General features: G+C 42.6%; 1 protein-coding gene across 4 annotated transcripts in view; it reads left to right on the top strand.

The window, feature by feature from the left end:
• The window catches only part of pde8b (phosphodiesterase 8B), a 259,858-nt gene that overhangs the window by 122,215 nt on the left and 123,567 nt on the right, over positions 1–14,076 (top strand). For 2 of the 4 annotated variants that reach the window (XM_060843664.1, XM_060843655.1), the window contains exon 6: positions 2,516–2,525. The exons of the other annotated variants lie outside the window; for them this stretch is intronic. In XM_060843664.1, the coding sequence (XP_060699647.1) occupies positions 2,516–2,525 (10 nt within the window). The remainder of the gene's footprint in view (positions 1–2,515; positions 2,526–14,076) is intronic. 4 annotated transcript variants of the gene reach the window in all.

The following is a 14,076-nucleotide window of genomic DNA, read 5'->3' as shown; positions in this document are numbered from 1 at the left end:
TTAATGAAGACTCACATGCTCGACATGCTGAATAGCCTATTTCTCCTATTTTCTACAGCTAATTTCAGCACAATGACACTGGTCTTGCTGAATTCTTTGTCACTTTTGGCCTGCCCCATGTCTGTGCAGCCAATGGAGAGCAGGAGCAGTGTAAAACCTGTTTTGCACGATGGCACAATATTGAAATTCACCCACAACAAAAGTGTCAATGACAATCTTGCAAATGAGTCCTCATGCGCTATAGTAGAAGCAGGGTGAAGTAATGTTGTCATGTCCATGTTATAAAAATTGCAAAGGAAGTGTTCTGAACCACTTTTTCTCAGAAGCAGTGTGTTTTATAATTCTATAATCAACATATGCCTTACAGAGATATTAAGAAATGATGGCATTACAGAACAAAGTTTTGCTTTCGAAAGGCTGGCTGGTACATAACACTTCCGGAAGCTGAGCTCCATTTTAGCCGAAGTTTTTAATTTGAATGTCTAATCTCTAACCTGCTCCCAGAAAGTTGTGTGTTGACCAAGCTTTTGGCAGGTCGCCCTACTATTACCTAATCTGGTTCAGTGTCACAATTTACTTTAAAATACTCCTGTGATGTATCTTGAGCCTTTTCTCTATATCAGGAACAAAAACAGAATTTGCTGGAAAAGCTCAACAGGTCTGGCTACATCTGTGAAGAGAAATCAGAGTTCACATTACGGGTCCAGTGACCCTTCCTTGGAATATTTTTGTCAATATATGATGGCTACAAAGAATCTATATGAAGTCTTGTTGAAACTCCCAGTAATTGAGGACTGACAGCACAGATTGGGCCTAAAGTAAGGCCTGATTGGCAAGCTCACTTTGAAAGCTTCAAGGTACTTGATCATAATTCAATATCTTGGATTAATTTGTCCCCAGTATGCTTTTGCACCCTGGTCTTTCATTCCTTAAGTCTAAGACCCCTGAGCATGTCTGACCCACCAGTAGTTTAACCATCAATCACCAAATCTGACTAGACCACACCCAGAGCTATTGGCCTAAACTATCTCTGCCAAAACCTCCAATCATTTCAGCATCTTAGAGAATAAAGGCAACTCTCAGCAGTTCTTTTCTTCATAAACTATCTCCTTAAATTCCTTCCTTTTCACAATTTCTTGCGCCTGTCTGCTTCTCAAACCCCTTCTTTTAATAACTGATACCGTTACCTTGATTTAAAAAAAAACCCACCCTTGATTCCTTTGCCCTTGAAAACTGAAGAAGGGCTTATGCCCCAAACGTCGATTCTCCTGCTCCTTTGATGCTGCCTGACCTGCTGCGCTTTTCCAGCAACACATTTTTCAGCTCTGATCTACAGCATCTGCAGTCCTCACTTTTTCCTCCTTGAAAACTAGTGCCCTGTCTCCAATTTTTCTTGCCTTTCCAAAGTCTTTGACTATTATTGCCTCTCCCTACTCATCAATCTGCTGGCCTTTGATAACATCTTGAATAGACAGCATGGATCAGCTCGTACATGTTGGTTAATGGCACCCGGAACAATCACTACATCAACTTTGTTTATCCTTCTATTGACTGTATGCTGTTAGACAGTTTGTCTGGCAATTAGTCTTGGATGAGCTGCAACTTCTTCCAATTAAACATAGAGAAGAGTAATATCATGGTGCTTTGTTTACGACACGGGCTCCTGTTCCTGCATTCTTCTAATTATGGCCTCTTCAACATCTCCAATTTTAATCTCTCTACCATTTGTGGCTGTGCCTTCAGGTCACTGACCCCTAAACTGTGGAATTCACTTTTTAATCCTGTTGGACTCATTTCCTTTCTTTAAAATGGTTCCTGAAATTTGCTCTCTTGACCATGTTTTTGGACATAATATTACCTAATGTTACCTAATGCAGTTATTGTTATGAGGTTGGCCAGGTGGACCTCAGAATATAAATTCCCTCATTGGGACTGTTAATCTGGTCCAATCAGGAAGCCCGGGCTGACAGATAAAAGAGGAGTGCCTAAGGACGTGAACTAACAGGAGTTTGTCAAAGCCCTAGGTGCTTTTCTCAAGAAGTCTGGCAAATTAAAGGTAACCGATTGGGTTGACACCGTGAAGCTGGGCAAACACAAAGAACTTGCTCCATATGATGAGAACTGATTCTACACTCGTGCTGCCTCCACAGTGCGTCACCTGTACTTGAGGGGCGGTGTTGGAGTTGGTGCCATGACCAAGATCTATGGTGGACACCAACGGAACGGTGTGAAGCCCAGTCACTTCAGCCGCGGCTCCAAATCTCTGGCTACAAAGGTGCTGCAAGCTCTGGAAGGCCTGAAGATGGTGGAGAAAAAAAAGAGGAGTGTCTACGTTAGAGCCCGGGTGTCCTTGGAGAAGGAGCACGTGATCTCCACCAACACCCTGGAGTTGTTCAGGGAGAGGTGGGCGCCGCAGAGAGTGGAGTGCATTATTTCCCCCTCCAACTCTATTTTGATTTAGTCCCTGCCCTCCCCTTCACTGTTTGATCACACAGCATTGCCCTTTGATGTGAAGGGCACTGCTTGTCACTGGCCACTCGGGTGTTTTCCTATCTTCCTGGTGGTGGAAATTGTATAAAGATTCGTGCACTTTGTGTCTCTCACTGTGTCTCACACCTGCACACATACACCATGGGTGCTGAGGAAAAATAAGCATGACCGCAGTTAGGCGGTAGTGTGGGGGTTAATTACTGAAAAAAAATAGGAGATTCACACAGCATTGCCCTTTGACATGAAGGGCACTGCTTGTCACTGGACCACTTGGGTGAAAAAAAAATAGAGGGTTCCCTGCCAAAAAGAAAAGAAGAAAGAAAAAGAAAAGAAAAAAAAGAAAAAAAAAGAGGAGTGTCTACGTTAGAGCCCGGGTGTCCTTGGAGAAGGAGCACGCAGTCTCCACCAACACCCTGGAGTTGTTCAGGGAGAGGTGGGCGCTGCAGGGAGTGGAGTGCATCATTTCCTTCTCCAACTCTATTTTGATTTAGTCCCTGCCCTCCCCTTCACAGCATTGCCCTTTGTGCAAGGCACTGCTTGTCACTGGCCACTCGAGTGTTTCCTATCTTCCTGGTGGTGCAAATTGAATAAAGATTCGTACACCTTGTATCTCTCACTGTATCTCACACCTGCACACACACAACATGGGTGCTGGGGAAAGAGTAAGCACTACCACAGTTAGGCGGTTGTGTGGGGGTTAAAAAAAGGGGATTCCTTGGAGAAAAAAAAGAAAATAAAGGTAGTATCAAGAAATAAAAAGAAAAAAAATAAACAAGAGTGCCCTCTCCTTCACTGTTTGATCACACAGCATTGCTCTTTGATGTGAAGGGCACTGTTTGTCACTGACCACTCAGGTGTTTCCTTTCTTCCTGGTGGTGGAAATTTGAATAAAGATTCGTGCACCTTGTGTCTAAGAAGAAAAGAAAGAGGAGTGCCTACCTTAGAGCCCGGGTGTCCTTGGAGAAGGAGCACGTGGTCTCCACCAACACCCTGGAGTTGTTCAAGGAGAGGTGGGCGCCGCAGGGTGTTGAGTGCATTATTTCCCCCTCCAACGCTATTTTGATTTAATCCCTGCCCTCCCCTTCACTGTTTGATCACACAGCATTGCCCTTTGATGTGAAGGGCACTGCTTGTCACTGGCCACTTGGGTGTTTCCTTTCTTCCTGGTGGTGGAAATTTGAATAAAGATTTGCGCACTTTGTATCTTTCACTGTGTCCCACACCTGCACACATGCAACATGGGGGCTGGGGAAAAAATAAGCACTACCGCAGTTAGGCGGTAGTGTGGAGGTTAAAAAAAAACAAAAAAGGAAAAGAAAACAAAGAAAAGAAAAAAGAGGAGTGCCAGACATTCTGACACTCTGACAGCTGGCTCTAAGGGAGCTGGACCAATGTCAGGGACTCTCCATGTGTAAATGAAATGTGACTTGGTGACAAGATATTGGGCTCTGTGGAGTTATTTCAGCCCAATAGGCCATATGGACTCTTTCCACACTGTAGGGAGTCTATGATTCAATGATGTTGGTTCCTGATTGCCTCAACAATTTAAAATGCTCATCATATCACCATCCTCCTCTCTATACTAATATGTGTATTGGATCTGATACAGGAGACATAGGTTTCTTCATAAGACCATAAGACCATAAGACATAGGAGTGGAAGTAAGGCCATTCGGCCCATCGAGTCCACTCCGCCATTCAATTATGGCTGATGGGCATTTCAACTCCACTTACCAGCGTTCTCCCCATAGCCCTTAATTCCTCGAGACAACAAGAGTCTATCAATCTCTGCCTTGAAGACATTTAGCATCCCGGCCTCCACTGCACTCTGGGCAATGAATTCCACAGGCCCACCACTCTCTGGCTGAAGAAATGTCTCCGCATTTCTGTTCTGAATTGACCCCCTCTAATTCTAAGGCTGTGTCCACGGGTCCTAGTCTCCTCGCCTAATGGAAACAATTTCCTAGCGTCCACCCTTTCCAAGCCATGTATTATCTTGTACGTCTCTATTAAGTCTCCCCTTAATCTTCTAAACTCCAATGAATACAATCCCAGGATCCTCAGCCGTTCCTCATATGTTAGACTTACCATTCCAGGGATCATCCGTGTGAATCTCCGCTGGACACGTTCCAGTGCCAGTATGTCCTTCCTGAGGTGTGGGGACCAAAACTGGATACAGTACTCCAAATGGGCCCTACCAGAGCTTTATAAAGTCTCAGTAGCACATCTCTGCTTTTATATTCCAGCCCTCTTGAGATAAGTGACAACATTGCATTCGCTTTCTTAATCATGGACTCAACCTGCATGTTTACCTTTAGAGAATCCTCGACTAGCACTCCCAGATCCTTTTGTACTTTGGCTTTACTAATTTTCTCACCATTTAGAAAGTAGTCTATGCTTTTATTCTTTTTGCCAAAGTGCAAGACCTCGCACTTGCTCACGTTGAATTCCATATTGACTAATCTCAGTCGTCTTTGATTAAAAAAAAGATTTCATGAAGCTTGGCTGATTTTATGATCAGGTGGTTGCTGCAGCCATTTTTAACCTAGTGCTTTTACTTTTTAGTATTTTGAAGCCATTTCAGCCCATGTAAATCCCAGGGATTAAGATCAAATGAAGGAAGTCAAAAACTGATAGTCCATATTTTATTATTAGCGTGAGAGACAGAAAATAAAGACAGTGGAAGAGATATGTAAGTTCTTATTTAGTCTCTATTTAGTCCAGTAATGCAATGAATATTTTATTGTTCATTTTATCTGTTATTTCAAGATCTCTCCAAGGTAGATCAACGAGGTAGATGACTCACTTTCACTACAGACCACTACAAAGAGGAAGAGAGGCTCCAACATAGTGATAGTGGTGGAGGCAGCTGTATGAATTTGGAAAGAAGAAAATCCAAACCCTGTTTCGATTTGGGTCCAACATCAGAAAGATGCCAGAAAGCTGTAGAAGACCAGAGGAGGCCCACAGAGATGGTGCAGCTACAAACACCAACAAGATCTAAAGTAGAGGCATTCATACTGCATTGCAGGACAATGGTCTGTATGAACGGACCCAGTTCCAGGTTTAAGGCACTGAGCTGACTAGAGATCATGGAGCAAGCAGTTGTTTAGAAAGCTCAGAAAGATATGGCATCTGAAGTTTCACTGCCAGACACACTTAGTCACAGAGATGACCAAAACAGACTCAGAATTGGACAGCATGGAAAATACAGATTTTAAGATAAAGAATTGCTTCAAAATTAAACAACATGACTTTAGAACCTTAGTGTACTTACATGAATGCCTATCAACATCCAAAATAGGAGCAGAAGTACACCATTCAATCTCTCGAACACTCTTCAACATTCAATAAGGTAATGATTTGTGTGTATGCTGCTACTGAATGTCGGTTGAGGAGGGAATGAATGCTTGTGGATGTGGTGTCAATCAAGTGGACCACTTTGAGTTTGTAGGAGCTGTACTCATCCTGGCAAGTGGGGAGTATTCAATCACAGTCCTGACGCGTGCTTTGTAGATGGTGGGCAGGATTTGGGGGAGTCAGGAGGTGAGTTAATTGCTACAAGACTCTTAGCATTTAGCCTGCGCTTGTAGCCTCTATACTTATGTGGCTAGTACAGTCCAGTTTCTGGTCAATGGTAGCCCCCAGGGTGTTAAGTAGGAGGTTCAGTGATAGTAATGCCATTGAATGTCAAGGGACAGTGGTTAGATTCTCTCTTGTGAGGTCTTGCTGCATTTGGACATGGACTGCTTCAGTATCTGCAGAGTCAAGAATGAAGCTGAAGATTGCACTTGTTTTAAATAATTGATCGCACAAAGTATTATGGAGTCATATTAGACTTGAACCTATCCACCTTTGCCTTAATGATATTCAATGATCCCATTTCCACTGCTTTCTGAAGTAGAGTTCCAATTTCATTTCTCTATTCCTTCGGAAAAATAACTGACAATGTCATTGTTTGACATTGTGTTTATGAAGCATCAGTCAAATTTGATGACATTTTAATCACTTCTGGTGATTAATATAATCTTAGAACTAATACAATTCTGAAAAGAACAAAATTCAATTCAAGAGTCCATAAGTTCAGTGAATCAATAGATGATTTTATTAATGATATCTACAGATTAGTGGCAAAATGTCAATATGGAGAAATGAAGACAAAATTGATCAGAATCTGTGAAGTTGTAGGCACTGTGGAGATTTATATATAACCTGGCTTCAGGTATCCAGGTTTCATATTCTTAAATTAACCTCTTTACTTCTGTGCCTCCCACTCCTAAATCAAGAACCTTTTTAAAACCCATCTTCCTGACTGAGCTTTTAATCAACCGTTCTAATATGTTTATTTCTTTGGCTGCCAATCTACTCCATGATAAAGCATGTTAAGATGCTTTTCCTACGGTAGAAGCATGTATATTCAACTATTAAGCACTACAGGTCGTTCTGCTATAACCTGACAGTTATGTTCCTCTGTGACCTCGTGCTCCACAAAATCATACTATGGAAAACTGCTATAGAAAATCGCACTGTAGAAGGTCGCTAATAGCAAATTGCTATACCCGTTCAGTAGAAAGTTCATGTTATCCAAACAACATCCACAATTCATCAATTGGTGCTGACGAAATGCACATTATAGCATAACAAGCTGTAGTAAATCCCCTTTACATGTACATATTTTTGCTGAATAAGTAAAACAAATTGCACAGTACAGTTGTTTGCTGAGGTGGAGGCACATTGTTGAAAAGAGCAGAAAGAATTTTAGTCAGAGTCTGACTTTGTTTCATTTAATCGTGAGATGTGGCATCATTAGCTAAACCAGTATTTATTGTCCATCTCTGATTAACTTTGAGAAGGTGATGGTGAGCTGCTGTCTATGCGACTTAGCGATACCTGGTCTGGGAAGGTTTATTGCGTTAAGATTCCTAACTTTTGTTGGGTGCATTTATTTTTTAAGTCCTGTTTTGTACAACATGTTGACCATTTACATGACATATGCTGATCATCAATGTGAACACAATTAAAGAAGCCCTACAGTACGGAAAGAGGCTATTCAGCCCATTTGAGTCAACACCGACCCTCTAAAAAGTAACCCACTGAACCTAGCCCATTACTGCCTTCCCATAACCATACATTTGACACGGATAATCTGTCCAGCTTGCACATCCATGGATACTAGGAGACAATTTAGCAATCCACTTTACCTGCACCTCTTTGGACTTCAGGGAGCAAACTGAAATTGCCAGGGGAAGCCTACACAGACATGGGAGAATGTGCAAACCCCAGGCAGTTAGTCACCCAAAGATGGGATCAAATCTGGATGCCTGGCGCTGTGAGGCAGCAGTGCTACCACTAGGCCACTGTGCCACTCTTAAGAAGTAAGCAGAGGGTGGTGTCACTAGAATACTTCAGAAAGTGAAAATAATGATACTGACATGGAAAGAGAGCTTAATCTGCAAGTGGCTTTCTAACTGAAAGTCCTAGTGCAGTACCAAAAGAGTTAAACAAGAAATACAGCATCTGAACCTCAATCTGTTAAACACTGTTTCAAACAGGAAACATGCTTGTCAATTGGCTGAGTGTGTGCTAGGATTGCAGTGCTGCCAATCACTCACAAAAGATACTCAGGACTCATTTCACATTTCCTCATGATCTGGGCTGATTAAAAGCTGTTTTCAATGTTTGTTATTTGAACCCTGACTAAAAGTTCTATTCAAGGTTTGTTTTTTGAACCAATAGCAGACTGCAGTATGCACGTTTTGTGAACCTGAAATCATTATTGATCTACTTCTTGCAAATTAACTAAGGAAAAGTGAAGCAAAACATGTACTTGTTAATCCTGGTCTATTATAACAGGATGAAGAAAAAATATCAAACATAAATTTAGGAATGGAAATCTCAGTGGAGCTGGCTGGTTTGGAATCCCATGTGGCAGTACTATAGCCACTGTCAGTCCATGTTTGACTGGACCATGTCTTAAGACAAAAGTGTCCATAATTAGACATTACATGAGTAGCATGGTCAAAAGTTTACTATTGGCTGGTGATGAGGAATTATAGCTAATGTAATTCTGAAGTGAAGGGCAATATGGTTTGCTTTCTGCATCCAACCCAGACTATCTCTGAAATATCTCAATTTCATGCTGCTATGATACAGTAAAAACAATGGTAGGCTTCACCATCAGGATTATGCTGTCAACTATACATCAGCCCACCACTCAAGTGAATAACATGGCATTTGAATTTCAGTTCCAGTTTGCTGCCAGCTACCTAAGTGTTCAGTCCCAATGAATGGTGGATCATATCAATCAGAACATCTTTTCAGTTCCTCACAAACAGCAGAGTACTGACTGTGCCCAACTTCCAAGCCGCGCCATGACTACAGAGCCGAGACCCATCTGATTGGCCAGATGCCCCAGATAATGCAACAGAATTCTTGCCGTGAAGCATTTTAATGTCGTCACTGGAGTTAGGTTGCTGAGGGGCCGCTGTCACTCTGGGGGGTATGCTCGTTACTGACTTTGTTTTAGCAAAACAGTGGGGTTCATGGCACCCAATTAAGTCCAAACAACCAAAACAGACATTCCAGCACCAGGAGAACGTTGTAACATCACCAAGACTTGTAATCCAGCAGCACAAACTACTATTCTGTGGAATAAGGTTTCACTAGCTGGTGAAATTTAAATTCCATAAATAAATCTGCATTGTAGTCTTAAAACTCATCAGTGATGGTTGTCACAACTATTGTTGATTGTTTCAAAACCCCATCTGGTTCACGAATGTAATTTGGGGTAGGAAATCTGCTGCCCTTATCTGGATGGCCTTCTGGTGACCCCAGACTCACAGCCACATTATTTATAACTGCTTGCTGCCCTCAGTTCAAGGACAATTAGCAATGAGCAGCAAATTTTGACCTTGCCAGTGACAGTCACATTCCATGAGAAAATAAAGAGAAAGAAAGTCTGAGACACAAACCTGACAGAAACCCTTTGGTCCAACTTGTCCATGCTGACCGAGTTTCTCAGACTAAAAGCATTCTTCTGTAGCTTCATATAGAAAAGAAAGAATGCCATAATAAATGACTTCAAAGCTTTGAGGACATTGTTTTGCCTTTAAAGCTTTGAAACTTGTAATATTCATTGTTGACCTTTAGTGTTGGAGGCAAGGTACATACATAACATTTCCAAAAGAAAACTTAACTATTTAATTGAATTTGTATCAATGTATAGGTCATTTTACTGATATGCCCACATCTTGTGATCGTGACATTTTCTGGATGTGCATTTGACATCCAACATTCAGCTGTAATTATTGTCTATTGTCCCTGTTTGGAAAAAGTGAGCACTGCAGATGCTGGAGATCAGAGCTGAAAATGTGTTGCTGGAAAAGCGCAGCAGGTCAGGCAGCATCCAAGGAGCAGGAGAATCGACGTTTCGGGCATGAGCCCTTCTTCAGGAATGAGGAGACTGTGCCAACCCTCCAACCACAAGGGATGAACTCAGATTTCTCCAGTTTCCTCATTTCCCCTCCCCCCACCTTGTCTCAGTCCCAACCCTCGAAGTCAGCACCACCTTCCTAATCTGCAATCTTCTTCCTGACCTCTCCGCCCCCACTCCCACTCCGGCCTATCACCCTCACTTTAACCTCCTTCCACCTATTGCATTTCCAACGCCCCTCCCCGCAGTCCCTCCTCCCTACCTTTTATCTTAGCCTGCTTAGCACACTCTCCTCATTCCTGAAGAAGGGCTCATGCCCAAACGTTGATTCTCCTGCTCCTTGGATGCCGCCTGACCTGTTGCGCTTTTCCAGCAACACATTTTCAGTAACGTTCCTGTTTGTGTTGTTAAGTTTTTCATCCATAGACTGCAGTTTCTATTCTAGAATATGTTCACCCTACCACACAACAACCAAGTTTTTATTTGGATTAGTCTCTGAATGGTCTCTTTGGAACTTATTATTTTGTTCCTCAAGACATTCATTGACATTTGGATTAGTCACTGAATGATCTCTTTGGAACTTATTATTTTGTTCCTCAAGCCATTCATTGACATTTGCTGAGTAAATCTTAATGATTTGCTTTTCTGCATCGGACACACCTGAAACTAGAAACCATCGCTCTGAACACTATTTATAGCATTGCGATTGTGTTTAGGAGATCTGTTATGTCCCAATATAAACCAGGAAATTTTGTAGACGTTAGACCAATAAGACTTTGACTTCCTCTTGCTTACTATCAATCCAGCATACACTCTAATCACTTGCCTTTCTGAAGTGAGTTAAACTACCCTCTTGATAGGAATTTATTTGCTTAACAGCAAGATGTGTTTTCTCCATTCTCTGATTCTAATGAATGAAGAAGTAATAAGTTGCCCCATTCGCCTCAGCACAATTTAAGACATTCAACCGTGTGTTTCACCTGTAGATTACCGTGGTTGTCCACTGTCCAAGCACAATAGATCAGTACACTGTTTTGTACTACTGTTCACCATGTCATGTTAATGATAATCGTACATCAGGGAATGATTAATTCATTGGTTTAGTTTATTTAAAATACATTACAATTCCGAAAGTAGACTTTGCAACAAACTAATTGGTTTTTGTTTGCAGCATGCAAACACATAACAGACTGAAATCCAGGCCAAATCGCAAGGTTAGATACGCACAGCAGCTGGAGTTCATAAAGGTGAACTCTTTTCAAAGTAAGGTACACCACATTAGTGACCAAATAAAGCACAAAGAAGTATTTTGAGGTTGGATCGTGATATCATACCGAGCCTGTGGCCAGTACACTCAGTGGGAGTGTTCTGAAAGAGCAATGCATTTTATGAACCCGATAAGTTTTAAAATCAATGCTTTTCTTGTTCACCAACCAATAATTACTGTTAATTAATCCTTTACAAAATAGAACACTACAGCACAGAAATAGTCCCTTCGGCCCACCTTATCTGTGCCTACCATGATGCCATTATAAACCCATCCCTTCTACATAAGGTTTGTCACCCTCCATTTCCTTGCCTGCTTATGTATCTCCTACCTATTGCTATTGTACCTGTTTCTACTGCCTCCCCTGGTAGAACATTCCAGAAGGAAAAAGTGAGATCTACGGATGCTGGAGATCAGAGCTGAAAATGTGTTGCTGGAAAAGCGCAGCAGGTCAGGCAGCATCCAAGGAACAGGAAATTCGACGTTTCGGGCATAAGCCCTTCATCATTCCTGATGAAGGGCTTATGCGCGAAACGTCGAATTTCCTGTTCCTTGGATGCTGCCTGACCTGCTGCGCTTTTCCAGCAACACGTTTTCAGCACATTTCAGATACCTACCATCTGTGTAAAAAAAAGTTTGCCTCACACATCTCCTTTAAACCTTCCCCCTGTGATCTTATGTCCCCTAGTTTAGCACACTTCCATTCTGGGAAAAAGACTCTGACTATCCAGGTAAAAACAATGACTGCAGATGCTGGAAACCAGATTCTGGATTAAGGTGGTGCTGGAAAAGCACAGCAGTTCAGACAGCATCCGAGGAGCAGTAAAATCGATGTTTTGGGCAAAAGCCCTTCATCAGGAATACAGGCAGAGAGCCTGAAGGGTGTAGAGATAAATGAGAGGAAGGTGGGTCGGAGTGGAGAGAAAGTAGCACAGAGTACAATAGGTGAATGGAGGTGGGGATGAAGGTGATAGGTCAGAGAGGAGAGTGGAGTGGATAGATGGAAAGGAAGATAGGCAGGTAGGACAGGTCATGGGGACAGTGCTGAACTGGAAGTTTGGAACTGGGGTGAGGTGGGGGAAGGGGAAATGAGGAAACTGTTGAAGTCCACATTGATGCCCTGGGGTTGAAGTGTTCCGAGGCGGAAGATGAGGTGTTCTTCCTCCAGGCATCGGGTGGTGAGGGAGTGGCGGTGAAGGAGGCCCAGGACCTCCATGTCCTCGGCAGAGTGGGAGGGGGAGTTGAAATGTTGGGCGACAGGGCGGTGTGGTTGATTGGTGCGGGTGTCCCAGAGATGTTCCCTAAAGCATTCTGCAAGGAGGCGTCCAGTCTCCCCAACGTAGAGGAGACCAGATCGGGAGCAATGGATACAATAAATGATATTGGTGGATGTGCAGGTAAAACTTTGATGGATGTGGAAGGCTCCATTGCGGCCATGGATGGAGGTGAGGGAGGAGGTGTGGACACAGGTTTTGCAATTCCTGCGGTGGCAGGGGAAGGTGCCAGGATGGGAGGGTGGGTTGTAGGGGGGTGTGGACCTGACCAGGTAGTCATGGAGGGAACAGTCTTTGCGGAAGGCGGAAAGGGGTAGGGAGGGAAAGATATCCCTGGTGGTGGGGTCCGTTTGGAGGTGGCGGAAATGTCATCAGATGATTTGGTTTATGCGAAGGTTGGTGGGGTGGAAGGTGAGCACCAGGGGCGTTCTATCCTTGTTAAGGTTGGAGGGGTGGGGTCTGAGGGTGGAGGTGGGGGATATGGAATTTTATATACTTATATCAGGTCACTTGTCAGCCTCTGATGCTATTGTGAAATCAATCCAAATTTTTCAAACCTTTTCTTATAGTCAATATGGTTCAATTGATTAATTAACCTCTTTTGCACCCTCTTCAAAGCCTTCTATAGTGTAACAACCAGAATGGCACACAACACTCAAAATGTGGCCAACTAAAGTTTTACACAGCTACAATGTGACATGCCAACTTGTATATTTAATGCCTCAAACAACGAAGCCAAGCATGCCACATGTCTTCTTTACCACCTTATCTGCTTGTGTTGCCACTTGCGGGGAGCAATAGTCTTGTGCCCATGATCCCTCTGTAATCAGCATTCTGAAGGGTTCGGCCATTTACTATATACACTGCATACTCTTGCATTTTCCCTCTCAAAATGCATCACCTCACACTTGTTCAGGTTAAACTCCATCTACCATTTCTCCATATGCCCTACAAAATGCGCTTGACATGGGAGTGTGTAATGGGAAAGGGTAGAGAAAATTCAGCTACTGAGAAACGATAAAGTTAAAATGAAATATAATATATCTGAATGTAATAAGCCTTCAAAACAAGATGGAAATAATTAAGTTAGTGTGTTTGTTCTGGTAGCTATCACTGATGTGTGATTGTAGCATGACTAAGTATTCCAGGCAAAATGGAAAATGGGGTAGGGTTGGAGGATCTGTAGGGGTCATGGATATTAAAAACAAGATATAGAGAGTAGTGAGACAAGAACATAGCCCAGGAAGATGGATTGAAACTATAAATAACAAAGAGCAGAACATGCTAGTTGGCAAGTCACATTGTAGCTGTGTAAAACTTTAGCTAGGCATATTTGGAGTAAGGAAATGTTGGAAAAATTTGAATTGTTTTCACTGCAGCATTGAAGGTTGACAGGCGACCTGATGAAAGTATATAAAATTATGAGAGGCATGGATAGGATGAATAGTCTGAGTCTTTTTCCCAGGGTGGAAATGTACAAAACTAGAGGACATAAGATCACGGGGGAAAGTTTAAAGGAGATGTGTGAGGCAGAACATGCTAGTGGAAGAAGTATAGGGGTCCCATATGTTAGACAGAGTATAAAACAGGAAATTTGTAATGATTTGGAGATGC

Source organism: Hemiscyllium ocellatum, chromosome 2, assembly GCF_020745735.1.
Source record: "Hemiscyllium ocellatum isolate sHemOce1 chromosome 2, sHemOce1.pat.X.cur, whole genome shotgun sequence".
Lineage (NCBI taxonomy): Eukaryota > Metazoa > Chordata > Chondrichthyes > Orectolobiformes > Hemiscylliidae > Hemiscyllium > Hemiscyllium ocellatum.
Note: the sequence above shows the minus strand (reverse complement) of the source record. Positions and strands in the feature narration are given on the sequence as shown.